The sequence below is a fragment of the Penicillium expansum genome (assembly GCF_000769745.1).
Source record: "Penicillium expansum strain MD-8 chromosome Unknown contig147, whole genome shotgun sequence".
In the NCBI taxonomy this organism is placed as follows: Eukaryota; Fungi; Ascomycota; class Eurotiomycetes; order Eurotiales; family Aspergillaceae; genus Penicillium; species Penicillium expansum.
In genome coordinates, this window is record NW_015971174.1 from 293,303 (window position 1) to 308,283 (window position 14,981).

The 14,981-nt window shown below is 47.9% G+C and overlaps 6 protein-coding genes across 6 annotated transcripts; 4 read left to right on the forward strand and 2 right to left on the reverse strand.

Moving 5' to 3' along the window:
• Positions 1 to 373: 373 nt before the first annotated feature.
• PEX2_046530 (F-box protein) lies at positions 374 to 1,947 on the forward strand (the record flags this gene model as incomplete). The annotated part of the gene is made up of 3 exons (XM_016741928.1): positions 374 to 999; positions 1,241 to 1,302; positions 1,379 to 1,947. 3 exons carry the CDS (start codon positions 374 to 376, stop codon positions 1,945 to 1,947), a joined length of 1,257 nt encoding a protein of 418 aa, XP_016603158.1.
• A 134-nt stretch (positions 1,948 to 2,081) lies between these two features.
• Positions 2,082 to 4,637, reverse strand: PEX2_046540 (GcvT family protein; the record flags this gene model as incomplete). The annotated part of the gene is made up of 1 exon (XM_016741929.1): positions 2,082 to 4,637. One exon carries the CDS (start codon positions 4,635 to 4,637, stop codon positions 2,082 to 2,084), a length of 2,556 nt encoding a protein of 851 aa, XP_016603159.1.
• Positions 4,638 to 6,078: 1,441 nt separating this feature from the next.
• PEX2_046550 (DUF202 domain-containing protein) lies at positions 6,079 to 6,893 on the forward strand (the record flags this gene model as incomplete). Its single annotated transcript, XM_016741930.1, has 3 exons — positions 6,079 to 6,406; positions 6,458 to 6,741; positions 6,801 to 6,893. The coding sequence occupies 3 exons, from the start codon at positions 6,079 to 6,081 to the stop codon at positions 6,891 to 6,893; spliced, it is 705 nt and encodes a 234-aa protein (XP_016603160.1).
• A 974-nt stretch (positions 6,894 to 7,867) lies between these two features.
• On the forward strand, positions 7,868 to 8,921 carry PEX2_046560 (uncharacterized protein; the record flags this gene model as incomplete). The annotated part of the gene is made up of 4 exons (XM_016741931.1): positions 7,868 to 7,891; positions 8,252 to 8,374; positions 8,431 to 8,494; positions 8,698 to 8,921. 4 exons carry the CDS (start codon positions 7,868 to 7,870, stop codon positions 8,919 to 8,921), a joined length of 435 nt encoding a protein of 144 aa, XP_016603161.1.
• A 2,048-nt stretch (positions 8,922 to 10,969) lies between these two features.
• Positions 10,970 to 11,422, forward strand: PEX2_046570 (uncharacterized protein; the record flags this gene model as incomplete). The annotated part of the gene is made up of 1 exon (XM_016741932.1): positions 10,970 to 11,422. One exon carries the CDS (start codon positions 10,970 to 10,972, stop codon positions 11,420 to 11,422), a length of 453 nt encoding a protein of 150 aa, XP_016603162.1.
• Positions 11,423 to 12,095: 673 nt separating this feature from the next.
• On the reverse strand, positions 12,096 to 13,067 carry PEX2_046580 (uncharacterized protein; the record flags this gene model as incomplete). Its single annotated transcript, XM_016741933.1, has 1 exon — positions 12,096 to 13,067. One exon carries the CDS (start codon positions 13,065 to 13,067, stop codon positions 12,096 to 12,098), a length of 972 nt encoding a protein of 323 aa, XP_016603163.1.
• Between the last annotated feature and the right edge of the window lie 1,914 nt (positions 13,068 to 14,981).

The window sequence follows — 14,981 nt, forward strand, 5'->3', positions numbered from 1 at the left end:
GGTCTGAAAGAGCATCTGTAATTTTGCGGGATGGAAGCCGATGTCGGGCGCAACTAGGATCGTACTGTTTTAATTTGTGTGAAAAGGGAGATTTGTTTTGCCTACTCCGTAGTGTTACACTAAACGGGAAAGAAACCCTTAGAGCGATCTCTGGCGTCCCCGGGTCCCGCGGGGGACCGAGTTACGTAAGTACCAGGGTAGAGTCTTGCCCCACCTCGGAACGTGGCAACCTGCCCACACACCACATGGTCGCATCCGCTCAATCTTGGCTCGACGCCCCTACTGGTCGAAGTAAACAGCACTTGTGCGGTTCCCTTAACCACTAGGTTTCCGGGTTTACTCTTGAATTGTCTTGATCAGGCGTTTTCCAAGTATGGCCGCAGCTTTCTCAATCTTTCCACTGGAGATCTGGTTTCTGATCTTTCAGTATCTGCGCGACGATGAAAGCCCACAACACATCAGCAGGCTCGCGCAGACGTGCCAACCTTTTCATCAAGAACTTAACCATCTTTTATACCAGCCTGTACGACTGAGGCGGGTAGAGAATGCTCAACGGTTCGCCAATACCGTCTCCAGTCTCCCAGGCTTGGCAGCACTGGTCAAGGAAGTGAGACATACCCAAGATGCGGGCTTTTCAGACTTTGCAGGTTACTCCGAGCCTTTTTACAAAGCACTCACTAAATTAAAAAACCTGGAAACACTGGTTATGAGAGAAACTACCCACCCATTTTATGAATACTCGCCACAAGCGGCAGTACAAGAAGTGCTTGCCGAGATTTGCTATGACGCCCAAGTGTCAGGGGTGAGAGGATCATGCTTGAACGATATCATCAGGGATATGGAAGGTCTAGGGTACCCTCTTGGAAATGCATCAGATCCGCTCGGCCTTGGATTCCATCCGCGGATGATTCACTCGATCGAATGTTGGGCGGAAGATCTGATAGAGCGCACGTATTTTAGCCGAGGCAACCTTAAAGACTTAATGCCCGCACTACGAACATGTAAGCTACTCAGTATCAGGACTTGCTGGAAGTATCCATTCTTACCAAAAAGCAGGTCATATTGGAACCGATTCGGATCTCAATCCTATTCCCCAGAGGGACTCTCTGCCTTGTATCCTGTTTAATGAGACAATTTTCACACTCCCCAATCTTCAAAAGCTCTGCATCACGGGTGCTATATTTCGGGAATTTGGATTGGAAGAAACATCAGTTGACAATCGTGCTGCTAATCTAACAGAGTTGCTGCTTCTCAACTGTCGTGTCTCTGCTGAAGATCTCGCGCTCATTATTCGATTTCCACGTGCGTTGAAACGGCTCACCATCAGAGTTCCTCTGTCACTTGAAACGGCTCACCATCAGAGTTCCTCTGTCACTAGAAGCTCCATACCAGGAAGATGATTATACGGTTTTTTCTGATCAATTGAGTGCTCTGCATTCTAAATCCTTGGAGTACGTGGATGCAGACATTTACGGGGGCGCAGACTACGGCCTTGGCTTCGATTCATTTGAAGTTCTCAAGGAGGTCATACTCACCCCTCCTTCAATGCTTGCGAATGTCGACGAAGAGATGATCCTGCCAGATAGTGTCCAGAGACTCACAATACGATACGAAGAAGGCACTCTTCTACACCTAAGCCCCCTCCTCGACGATCTAAAGGACGGGAATTTCCACAATCTGCGCTCTGTGATATGCCAAATACCCGACAATATCTGCGAATTCACAACCAACTTAGAGCCATGCGTCGAAGTTGCGGCTTTCAAACCCGAATTCAAAGATTTTGGGGTGGAGCTATCAACAGAATTCGTTCCATATCCCCTCACGATGCCGAAATATGACGTCTGTCCCTGTGAAAACTTAACGTTCTATCATCAATTTCCCTTCCACCCCCGTGCCAGGTCTGGCCCACAGGATGAACAGGCTGCTCCCCGAATGCCTCTTCTATAAAAGCACATACCACATACAATATTGGACGGCATTTAATATGAAACGAATTTGAACTACCGTAACCAGACTTGGCTATAAGTATGACCTAGAGATTCGAGCAAATTGTCATTTATATTTGAGGACATATATCACTATCAAAGTCGTGACCTGAAAGAAACTTGTGGCCCAGTCACCGAAGGCAAGCTATCCTGGTTGAGACGATTCATCTGGGGATCATAAAGCGACTCTGCCTGAACAGTCGCGCTGATACGCTTTCCGAAATACTCAATCTCCACCGTCTCGCCTTCACTCACACCCCCAGGAAGCCAGGCGTAGGCAATTGGTTTGCCAATCGTATACCCAAATGCAGCGGTGGTTACATAGCCAGCTGCCTTGCCGTTGTAGAACACAGGCTCCTTGCCAAGAACCATCGAGCGACCATCGTCAGCGGTCAAAGCCCGTAGTCGCCGCGAAGGTGGTTGGCTAGAAAGGCGTTGAAGGGCGGCTTTTCCAACGAAGTCGTCTTTCTTATTTGCGTCCACGGCATACGAAACACCTGCTTCGAACGGATTGTGCTCTGTCGTCATATCTGCGCCGTAGGTCCTGTATCCCTTCTCGAGGCGCATTGAGTTGAATGCACTGCGGCCACCGGCAATGAGTCCGTGAGGCTTTCCAGCTTGATAAATCGTGTCCCATAGGCGTTGGCCGTACTCGGCGCTGGTTTGAATTTCCCAACCTAGCTCGCCGACGTAGGATTTTCGAATCATTGTAACTGGGATTCCAGCGAGAACTGTCCTCTTCAGGCTGAAGTATGGAAGGCCCTTGTTGGAAAGGTCGACTGTGCTGATTCCAGAGATGACATCCCGGGCTCGAGGACCCCATAGCCCGATGCAGCATGTGCTGCCTGTGATATCGCGGACTTGGGTGGATTTGCCGGGGTATTTCTGTTCCTGGACCCGAGCTTCTCTGGTAAGATACGCCAGGTCGGTTGCAGTGTTCGCTCCGATCTGGAATACATCATCATCAAGCCGTAGTACAAAGATGTCACCACGAATGCCACCATAATCATTCAGGAGAAGAGTATAAGTAACAGTCCCTGGCTTAGTGGTAATATCACTCGTAGTCAGCCGCTGAAGCAGGCCGAGTGCTCCAGGACCAGACACCTCGAACCGATGGAACGCAGTCATATCAAACATAGCAACAGCATTTCGTGTCTTCCACGCCTCCGCAGCAGAGATAGGCGAATGAAGCTGCGCCGACCAGGCATCCCGATCGACAGGTTTCCATGATGGCGGGAGAGACTTGACAAGATCTTTGTTTTCCTCATACCACCACGGCCGTTCCCAGCCTCCAGTCTCGAAGAAGACAGCCCCCAACTCGCGCTGGCGGGGGTAGAATGGACTAACACGCAAATTGCGGGGCGAGGAACGCTGCTGAAGCGGGTGGATAATGTCATATATTTCGACAAAGTTCTGCTGCCCGGTCTCACTCACGTAGTCCCGATTAAGTTGGACTTCTTCGAAGCGGGATAGTTCGCATTCAGATACGTCGATCTCGGATCGGCCGGTTGTGAGGATTTGTGCGAGAGCTCGGGCGACGCCTGCAGAGTGTGTAACCCATACGGCCTCGGCTACGTAGAAGTTGTCGAGATGGGATGGTTGGCCGAGGAGTGGGCCGCCGTCGGGTGTGAAGGAGAAAATGCCATTGAAGCCATCCGCGATCTCTGTGTCCTGAAGAGCGGGGAGGAGGGCTTGAGACTCTTTCCATGCTGGGTCGAAGTCTTCAGTTGTGAAATCGAGGCGGGAGGGCATGTTCTGTTCATCAACATCTTTGGGGGTGAGGCCCAGTGATGACGCAACGACGGGCATTGGACGGTGTCCGTAGTATCCAATTCCGTACTGGCCGCCATGTTCACGGTAGTAAAGACGCTGATCCTGGTGCCGGAGGATTGGGAGCTCGGCATTCATTCCATTGGGCAAGCTGTTAATATCTCGCCCGGCGAGAGCGGGTACTGTCGTGGTCTTTGCATATTGGTGCGCGAGCGGGAGCAAAGGAACGTCCACACCGACCATGGCTCCCAATTCAACACCCCAGAATCCAGCGCAAGAGACAACAATGTCTGCCGAAATGATGCCGTTTGGAGTGTTGACTCCGGTTATACGACGGCCATCCCGCTCAATGCCAGTTACGGGAGTATGGCCCAGATAACGAACACCGGCCTCGCTTGTTCGTTCAATGAGCAGCTGTGTTGCTCGGGCTGCTAATGCGAGACCATCAGTGGGGATGTGCAGACCGCCCAGCACCATCTCGTTGTTTAGATGAGGGTAAATCTTAAAGCACTCTTCGGCGCTGACTAGCCGGGCCTCAATGCCCCATGATGAGGTGTATCCATGTTTCCGCTTCAGTTCCTCCAGTCGTGCCGGGGTTGTTGCTACTTCGAGACCACCCACTTGATTGAAGCATTTATGTCCGTCCTTCTCTATCGATAGAAGCTTCTCGACTGTGTATCGGGCGAGGTGTGTCATTGTCTTGGAGGGGCCTGTCTGGAATACGAGTCCGGGGGCGTGTGACGTCGATCCGCCCGGCATGTGCAACGGCCCCTGCTCGACGACCGTGATATCGCTCCATCCTCGAGAGACCAGCTCATCGGCGAGGTTGGTACCCACGATACCGGCTCCAATGATGACAACGCGTTGTGAAAGTGACATCATTATGTGATTGTTAATATGATACACCCATTGGAAAGCGGCAGACACTCGTTCTATTTGTATATTCACATAGTTCATGAGTTGTACAATGTGTGACATTACTCGTACACGTATCCCCACACGCCACATCGGTGTACGATAATTATGTAGTGTATCTTGAAGCTTCAGATAAAGATATTACGCCCCGCACGGGTTCCGGCGATGTAAAGCCGAAAATTCCAGTAATGAAGACGGGTGCCATTCCCTGGGAATCGGAATGGAGGGGTACATCCTTGGCTGCCCCACGTTGATATAGATAATGAAGCTCATCAGGTCAATCATAATCGACCAACAAGCTCGATGTGGCGCTTTTTCGGTTCACAATGGATAATATTTCCTTTTTGGGCGACGAGTCCTATTTTTAGTATGGGAGAAGCGTCACAGTTTCCTGGATGAAGATGGAGCTTTATGTATACTTCTATCTATGGGCTGAGTAGTTAAGTAGTGACTCGGCCAACAAAATTTCAGGGCTGTTATATAGTCCGCGCGGTTGTCCTGGGTGTTCGTGGGGAGGAATGATCCGTGCGTTCCAGGCGATAACAGACACCGGAGCGGAAAATCAAAACATCCGTATCATTCTCACCGTACATTCGACCGAAGCACCGGACCCAAATATTTCACCGTAAAATCGACTGCTAATACTTAAATTGATCTCGTTCTTCCATAGCAGTTCATGTGGTAGTTTTGGTGTAACATAGGGCACCTATAGGGTGAAAAAAAAAAATAGTAAAAACAGACTTGAATGACGACAACTACATGCTGAACTAACTCGTCTACATCCATCCGTGGACAGCCTTGTAGTAGTCTAATTGAGCTTATCATTATTAGCGTACTTAATGGGGCTTCCAAGACTTGGAGGATGTTGAATTGGTTAACAAACGCGTTGGATTTAAGCAACAGTATCCAAGCTTTAGACCGGGATCTAACACATTTACATATTTAGATTCGAACTAGCTACTTGTAGTAAAGAAGATAGCTGATCGCGCAATAAAACGTTGGTAGTGAAGCGTTGTCATTGGCAGCACATTCCAACATCATGGAGGAAAATGATGCAATCCCCATTTTATGGCCTCTGATTGGTCAATATGAGAATGGATGCAGGGGTATTTTCAATGGATACGTAGAGTATACAAATCGATTGTATATAGTTTCACGTGTGAAATATATCGTCAACTTCTCTATTTATACTCTCTGAACGTTTATGACACTAAATGGCATCGCTCAAGAATAATGCAACCCCATACTATGCGGGGCAAATCTTTGACGTTCGGCTGGAGCCGATCCCCGGGGAACCCAACAAGAAACAATCCCTGCCCTTGGGACCTTCGCCCTTTCCCAAGAGAAACTCCTCAGCTTGAGGACAACCAGCGATGCTATCATCTGCATTCTTCGTCCATCTTTCATCATGACCGAGCCTGGCGAACCCCCTGTTACTGAGCAACCGCCCAACGCAATCTTGACCGACTCCCGCCCGATACCCGACTCCCGCGATGACGGCCGGGAAGCATTGGAGCTTCATTCGATCCAAACGCACGAAGACAACGAACTGGATTACTCGACCCCATCGGGTTCGTCTGGCGACGAACATCACGTGCCCACACATCGGACTACGTCTCAAGCGGATTCCCGGCGCAGACGCGAAGCCCGCAGTGGTCTTTGGGGTCAGATCTGTCGGTTCTGGGCTAGACAGGTTATTATAACCGTGCCACAGAAGAGTAACCGAGATCACTTTGGTACGTTGTTCTCTGGGTACGCTGTTGGGAATCTAATTGACACAATCAAAGCCCTAGAAAGAACGTTCCTTGCGTACATCCGTACGTCCACGGTTATCGCTATGCAAGGAGTACTCATTGCTCAACTTTTCCGTCTACAGCGACCATTAGAAAAAGTCGATCGCTTGTCGTTTCACGAAGTCGGTATCCCGCTTTCGGTTACATGTCACTTTGTGGCTGTCATTGTCGCCTTGATAGGTGCGTTCCGATTCTGGAGACAACAAAATGCTATTGCCCGTGGGAAAGTATATGCTGGGGGATGGGAGTTAAACTCGGTGGGAATTTTCTTATTCATGGTAAGTTCTCTCTAAAACAACGCTCGGCCTCTGAATTCTAACCAACCCCCTATGCTCAGATTATTGTGGCGACCTTGGTTCTTACTGTTATCATCTCAATCCAAGTCAATTTGAACCCCAGCGCGCTTCCTTATCGAATATTATGGTCGTGAAATGTCGCACATGATATTAACAAACTGACTTTATGCGCATTTAGATAGCGAATGAAAATTTCACACAAGATGAGCATCTTACTGAGCATATATAATTGATTTCATCATATGGTCCCCATATTTATAAGCTCCATTGCCGATCAAAGCTGTGTCTACATCGCACTATCATTTCTATCTCGGAGGATTCCCCTCATTGAAGTCAATGGGAATATGTATTCCCCAGGAAAGTTGCATGCGGAGCCAGCTGGTCTTTAATGCCTGCCAGCTATCCCACATGACCTCGCCGTAATCCCGAAATTTCCGCATGTCTCGCAAGCATAAATCACTTGATAGACGCCAGACTGAGCTCGTGCAGTGATGACCTTCGCATATTATTAATCTTCCACGCGACTGCCAATTTCTGTAACCTTCGATCCTCCTTGACTCGGGTGGTGGAGACGGACAACGAAGTTGCCATTCGCTCGTCAGGGGAAGACCATGCAAATTAGGTGATCGAGGTGACTGATGGAACAGATCAAGCTGGCTGAATGTGTTTCTTGCCCTTGACTCTGGCCAGTGTTTCCTCTCTAGATGGTGGTGTCTCGCTAGTAAATTATTCCCGCTATTATATTACCTATAAAAGGGATACATGAGTATGCACCCAGGGTGGGAGTGAACTCACTTAGTAAGGGCAGGAAAGTGATCAAATACCAACATTCATAGACTAGGGAATTTGTTGGAAGTGAAGGGTGAGATGTGAAGTGAGAGAATGGTAAATGAAATGAGAACAGAGATGGAAGAGAAGAGCCAAAGCCCAGCAATATGAGATTTGGTCTAATTATATGGCCTTTGGCTGTCTAATATTAAACGAATTGTATTTACTGTCACCCATCGTCTCTCTATCTTTTCCTCTCTTTCTCATTTCCTCTGTACACCATTTCTTATCCTCGTCCTTCCGACTACTCACACATCGACTTTCATCACTATCTTCTACCATGGCTGACCTTATTCGGCCCGCTGTAAGTGAAACTTTCTTGTTTTTTATGGCTGCATCTCCCATAGAAAACGGGTCTTCTCATCATCCCCTGCCCTCAATTTCTTGATCCTAAACCCATCCGGCATAACCCCACCACTGAGTATATGTGTTTGCATCCTTGGTGTGATCTGATCCTTCTGTGTCGCGCATCATCATTCCTTTACTGAGCACAATCTTCACCCTACGAACCCCAGAGTGATTCTCGGTGAGGATTTTGTCTGAGCAGCTGCATGTTCGAGCGAGATACAGTTTTCCATCTTCTAACAGCTCATTCTTGTGCCTTTATTGCTCCTCCAAGCAAATACAAATCAAGGATATATAGATGTGAACTAACGTATCATAGTTGTTCTGCAAGCACTGTGAGATAGACGGACATGATGTCGTCCACTGCCATCGTCTTTTTAAGGACTTGACTAGCTTTGCCACAGCCGTTGGCATTCCAACTGGACAGCGCACCCAGAGCTCGGTAAGAACTCTACCATACATTCGACGACAGAACATGTTGCTGATATATGTGCTTAGATATATCAGACTTCTGGAATGCGGACACCCTACCGTGTCGCCCGCTGGGGCAAGAGAAAGAAGTGTACGTTTGATACAACTATTTGGAGCCAAGCCCAATACCCTCACGATCACAACCTTCATTTTCATGCCCACCGAGCTAGGTCGCCCTAGACCAGCTCCAAGTCATGCATTCTTTGGTTATCCCAAGAATTTCTCAAATAGATCTTCCCATTAATCAACATAGTTTGCAAATCTTGTCAAGTTATGATGCTAACTATCAACTAGCTATCAACTATGCTTCATTCACCGCCGCGTCGGGAGTCCCTGGTCAGGGCAACCACACCTCATCGACCCTGAGAACATATCTGAACCCAGTTGAGGCCCAGATGCTGGCCAACTACTTGGAACAACACCGACGTCAGTGGTTATCGCGTCGCAACTTTTGGGCACATCTTTTTATGTATGAGGTGCCCTGGCAGCAGGAACACGGCAGCGACGTGCCACGTTGAGCAGAGATGGCGAAAGGTTTCACGTGTATTTTTTGGGGGGGGGGGGGTTTTTTNTGACAGAAAAGAAAGTTTCTCGGGGTTAGTATGTCCCAAGCGACAGAATCACATATGGCTTACACTAGGCATCCTTCTGACCAAATACTTCCCCATTTAAATATTTAACGCTATAGAAATATATATAGTCGTAGCGCCTAGAGTAGCTACCTGTAGATGGCAAGATGGCAGCATGGTAGGATAAAGTATGACATTAAAAGGCACTAGAAAGAGAATCGTGGTCTGATTTGTTGTTGACAAACTACTATATTAACCCTTCCAAGTTACTCATCATTTTTCCTTCACGATAACCCCGCACTCCTAAGCTGTTGAAGAACCTCTCAGCGACATGATATTTTATTTGACCAGCTCCATATTCATACGACATACAACTTTGTTTCGTCCACAAGCCCTTCCTATATCCTCGCCACTTACCAAAGTGATCATAAAGCCGGATCTACGACGATATATATATTTCGGAAATCATAGAGTGCACGCTAGGTCGAAAGAAAGAAGAGTATGTCTAATACAAGGGGGCCAGTGATGATGATGATGCACAGAAGCCTAACTCATATGGCAGATGGCTTGATCAACGGCCCTGAATCGGGTGTCCCTAGTCAGGGCACTTCCAAACCCCGACGAAGTTCAGCTGCTGTATATATGGATAGAGCAGACTCGTACATACTGGCTTTGATACTCTCTGTCAGCTAGAGGAGGGACACGACGAGGAACGCTCATCAGAAGGAAATATATCTCTTGAAAGTGAAGGAAATGTTAATTTGGAATCAGAGGTTGCTCGTCGAAACAAGAAATGAAAGAGCGCAAATCCAGAGAGATGAAGAGATGACAGAGATTTGAACTCTCAAATGCTCTACTCTCGTCAGTCTCCCCCTTCCTACAGAGGAACTTGGATGCGACAAAATGTTTGCCTCCAAAAAAAAGGCAAACAAGCATGCCGAGAGGGTGCACGATCAATTGAAATGGCAATGTCCCAGATCAAATCAGAGGAGCTTCGTTCCAAGGCTGTCATGAGAACTTTTGCTCTATTCATGAATCTCTAAATATCCCTTCCTTCTTCCCTTCTTTCATCTCCTAATATTTTCAACTAATCAGCTGTCAACTCTTTATTGAAATATTTACTCAACTATGGCTGATCTAACTCGACACCCTGTAAGTCTCAACCTCCCCACCTAGCATGGCTCACTATACTATGAGGCAATTTACCAACGTAGCTTTAGTAGTTTACGGTCCTGGTGCATTTATTGCTGCGCCAGGTGTCCCTGTTCAGGTCATCAACTAGCCAACAACCCCTCCTACTGTGCTCAATGAATCGAAGACCCACGACCTGACAAATCACCTGTACCAACAACGGGCCTATGGGCTGTGGGGCCATGTCGCGTGGCCGTCAAAATCACCCTGAGGGAAATACCACACTGTGAAGGGAAACATTCAGGGAGGATCTCAGGTTTGTTTCCACCATATCTTGAATCGAAAATATCTTGGTTGAGGCATCTAGTGTCAAGAACTTCATCATGACGTGAGAATAAAATAGGCAGATCTTTGTAGAAGTAGGAGTATGTGGCTGCCTAGTTTTAAGGAGATTGAATCATGCCAAGACACTATATGATATTTATAGGTGCTAAAGAGAGGACTAAGTGGCGAAGTGTCTGGTTATTACACTATCTTTTTTTACGACGGAGGCCTCCCTATTTGATATCCTCCCCCGCGCAAGCTCAAACTGTACAACTTACACTGTGGGGACCGGTGATACCTGTACTGGTATCGGAAAGTCGCAAGATGTGACTTGGGCCCAGCTTCTCGCTTGGAACTCTCAAATCGATTCTACCTGCTTGTACGTGGTGACACCCATTGAATAACAACGCTTCACTAATGAAGGGATACACAGCAATCTCGGGAGTCTGGTGAACACCACTATCTGCGTGAGCAACCCAGTGGGAAACTATGGCCTCGGAGGCATGACGACTATTGTGACTACTACAGCGTAAATGACCACAATGGATCAATTGTATTGCCCGCATACTAACGATGTTAGTGCCGTTCCTTCGCCTACTGGAGACTGCACGAACTCTCGCTGTGGCCAATATTACAAGGTTGCCGCAAACGAGACTTGCACGACCATGACGGACAAATCCAGCATTTCTCGAAACAATCTGTGGGTGACCTGTCTCTTTCTGGCAGGGAAGACCAAAGCTAACGGTGATAGCCTTTTCCTGAATCCGGAACTCTTCCAGAACTGCACAAATCTTCTGGCCGACACCTACTACTGCGTGCAACTAGTGGGGTATATTGCGACGTACTTAGGCTACGGACAGTCGTTAAACTCCAAAGTGCCGTTTAACGGAACCCTTTCAACCTCGCTACCTAGCGAACCTCTAATGGTCTGGCTAACTGGGTCCAGTCCGATTATCCCGCTTGCAAATGGAACCCGCACAGACTGCACTCAGTAAGTTACAGCATCTCAGGGAATCAATGGATGAGCTCTGGCCTTAATTCAAGATATATGTGGTTCGGCTCGGGGTCAGCTAGGTAGCATTCCTAACAAATAATTCCCAGTTTCTTAAGGTCCTGGAAATTGACGTTGGGCCGAGTGTACTCCGCCTCAAAAAGGTCATGATTCGTCCCGTATCCGTCTTTGGGGCTGCGTGTATATGATCCATCCAAGGGATTTTCTCCAGAGCCATAAATAAAGCTTGCTACCTCGTCTGAAAGCTTGATGAACCTCCCCGGCCATATGCGATGGCCTTCCATCACGATCGTGACGGTCGGTTTCGACGGTTGATCTCTTTTAGTCCAATCTAGTTCCTCTCGCATCCTCTCTAGTAGACCAGTCAAACACAATTCATCAAAGGGGAACTCGATAAATTCCAAGTCAAGAGATTGTAATGAGGATGGTGCCAACTTGAGTATGGCCATCAACTCCGACGTATCAACGCTGAAACGAGAGAGCGCCAAATATGAGAGATTCGGCCACTCCTTAATAGGCAGAACCTCCTTCAGGGGAATAGGTGGATCCCTCATTGAAGAATGAGATCCATCATTGAATGTAGTTGATAAATGGACATGGGTCAATTCCTTGGCCAGGCTCACAGCTTGACGGAATAATCCGCTTTGGAATCCTGTCTAGTCACCAGTACTGCCAGTAAGTAAAGACAAATGAAGACGCCGGAAGCCTGGACGTTTCATGATGGCCGCAAATTGATTGTATTCCTCACAGGGCCGGTCGAAAATGAAAAAGTTTAGTCCGGTGTGGAGTTGCTTGGAGTCGAAGGTCAGCTCGGAAACATTATGCCTCTTAGCCTGTGACAAAAGGCGAAGAACAATTCGAGCCCCTCTCCATAGCTCCTTATAGTCCTCGGTTGCCTCTGACCACGGTAGCGGCTCGACAACCTGACAATCAACGGGATCACAGTGCCATCCTCGCGGAATCGGATAGTTGAATCCGTATGGAAATGCTCGGATCATAGGTGTCTCGTACAGCGGAGCAAACAACCAGCCGTGAGCCGCAGGCGTAACGGTCACTCTTTTGAGCCGTGGGAATTGCTCCAGACCGTAAAGAAAGGCTTTTTTGTCGTCTTCGGATCTGATTATAGACGTCTGATCATCCCATAGTTGGCGATAATACTTCCAGCAGGCTTTCAACGGCATTTGAGCATCCATCTGGTGCTGACGTGCAACATGGTCAGGTCGGTCCACGTCGCGGTATTTCCGATGCTTCATCTTGTAGCGGTTCTCTTCGCATTCCTCCGTGAACCAGATGGGACATCCCTCAGTGGAGTTGATTTCCATGCGTTCGGGGTCGATGCTTGGGTGTACAGCTCCCCATATCAACGGCGCGAGTACAAACCGTGCGTCGTCCCAGATGATCTCCCTGATTTCGTGGCGAAACTTTGGATGGTCTGCTACAGCCCGAAAAACCTGGATGTTCAACGAGTTGGCCGAAAGAAACACGCGTGAGGAGGAGAATGGTGAAATCTCGCCGAGGGCTTTGCACGTCAAGCGCAAGGATTTGACATCTTTGTTTGGCAGGAAGGACACAATAGATGAAATCATTTCAGGAGGGAAACTCAGAAACCACGGGCTTTGTGTTGCCATCCCGGGCGAGGGGACTGGTGAAGCCCCTGGAGATATGTCAATGGGTTGAAAGGTGCGAAGTCGCAAGGATGTCGAAACGTGGGTGAACCCTTCTGGGCGAGAGGATCTAGAGTATCTACAATGAAGCTGTGGATGTGACTGGAAATCTCTTAAATGCGTTTTCAGGAGAGAAACTATCTACAAGCATAGACTGGACTAAAGAACTAGGAGCAAACAGCAAGGCATAATGTGACTTCTAACACCCCCGCAACTAGTACATACAACATAGTTATCCTTAGACCTGGCAGTGACCCTCCGAGTGGCCCATGATCTTAGACCCTCCACCCGACCCTGACGTAACCCGCGACTCTCTCTACACAGTATAGATAAAAGGGATAATAAAAGTGATAAGAATGCCTTCTTCTTAAGATAAAAGCTTAGAAAAACGAGGGCTTATAGCCTCTTGGGGCTACTGTATAGGGCTGAAAGGAAGAAGGGAGGGAGTCGATTTCTATAGGAAGAGGCGGCGGGCTTCTGACCTATCTAGCTAGCAAATGAGGTGTTGATGCCTGAGGCGTTAGTAGCGGCCTAGGGCTAGTTACTACAACAGTATAGATTACATGTCTATGCTGTATGTAAACTGATCACTTTGGCATTTCAAAACTTCTTGGTGTGATTGTATGCAATGGGATAATCCAGTGACGATCCACGAATACCACATGAAGCTTAGCGCTGTCGTACCCATGGATTCTAAACTGAGCTCTGATGTTATACTCCACCAAAATTGCATGCTCGAGACTACGAATTGTATACGTACTCCTTATATTATAGAGAAAGATCATTTGACCGAACACCCAAAGACCCATCAGAAGAAAACCCCCGGTCTATCAAACTAATAATACTCGGACTTATACTCCGTACCCGTCGACGCTCGGTTCTCAGCAAATCATTCGAAACAGTTTTAGATTAAAATGCCGCATAAAGTCCTGTAAGGCGAGATGATCATCCTTAAAGGCCCATTCTGAATTCCGAATTTCCCGTCAGACACGGGATGAACACCAATGATCCTACTTCTTCGGGCATTTGGAGACACCTAGAAATGATAACAAACGCACCCTTCTCGGGGGCGACGCGGTGTTAGATCGGCGAGTGTCTCGTCTTGAAATACTACAACCCCCCCCACTCCGTACATTATACAATATACAATGTACCGTATTTCAAGCCCAGCCACTCCGTACCGGAACTTCTCGGTCCGCTTGCGGCAAACTGGATCCCGAAGTTGAGGCGGATATATGCCGGATATCGTGTTAGCCTAGCAACCCTGAACCTTGAAAGTGTGGGAACAAGGTTTCGTCAAAACGGCCCAAAGTCCGTATTATGATAACCCCACATCGTATAGAAGACAACTACAGCACGGGGGACTAGATGGTTCTCGGATTGGCAGATAAAGCAGAAACACATACAGGGAATCTGACGAGGGAGGTGGGGGCTAGACACATCTTTGGGGGACACTTGGTGCAGATTCTCAGGCAACCCTGTCGAAACAGCGCACAAACAGAGTGGGACATCGTCATATCGGTAGTTGCTATGTATCCGAATACTCGGTTAGTTCCTTGGCGCGCATTGGGCCGCTCGGATACCCTCGAAATGTGTAGCTTCACGAGGGTGGGCTTCTTGGCAGTGGCGATCCAGCCTTATTCCTGGCGTTTGGATGGCTTGGCGGTTTTTCAGGGGAAATACGATAGCGATGGGGGCTTGTCTTTGTCTTTTTTGGATGTGTTTTTTTTTGGCAATACCATGTTTATATTGAGTAATTTGTTCTGTATAGTGGGGTCTGGGGCTGACGCTTTGGTTCGGAGTTAAGACTTTGTCATGCCCCCTTTTTCTTCTTTTGGTATTAATAGTCAATGGCTATTGAATATTCAATGCGCGTCA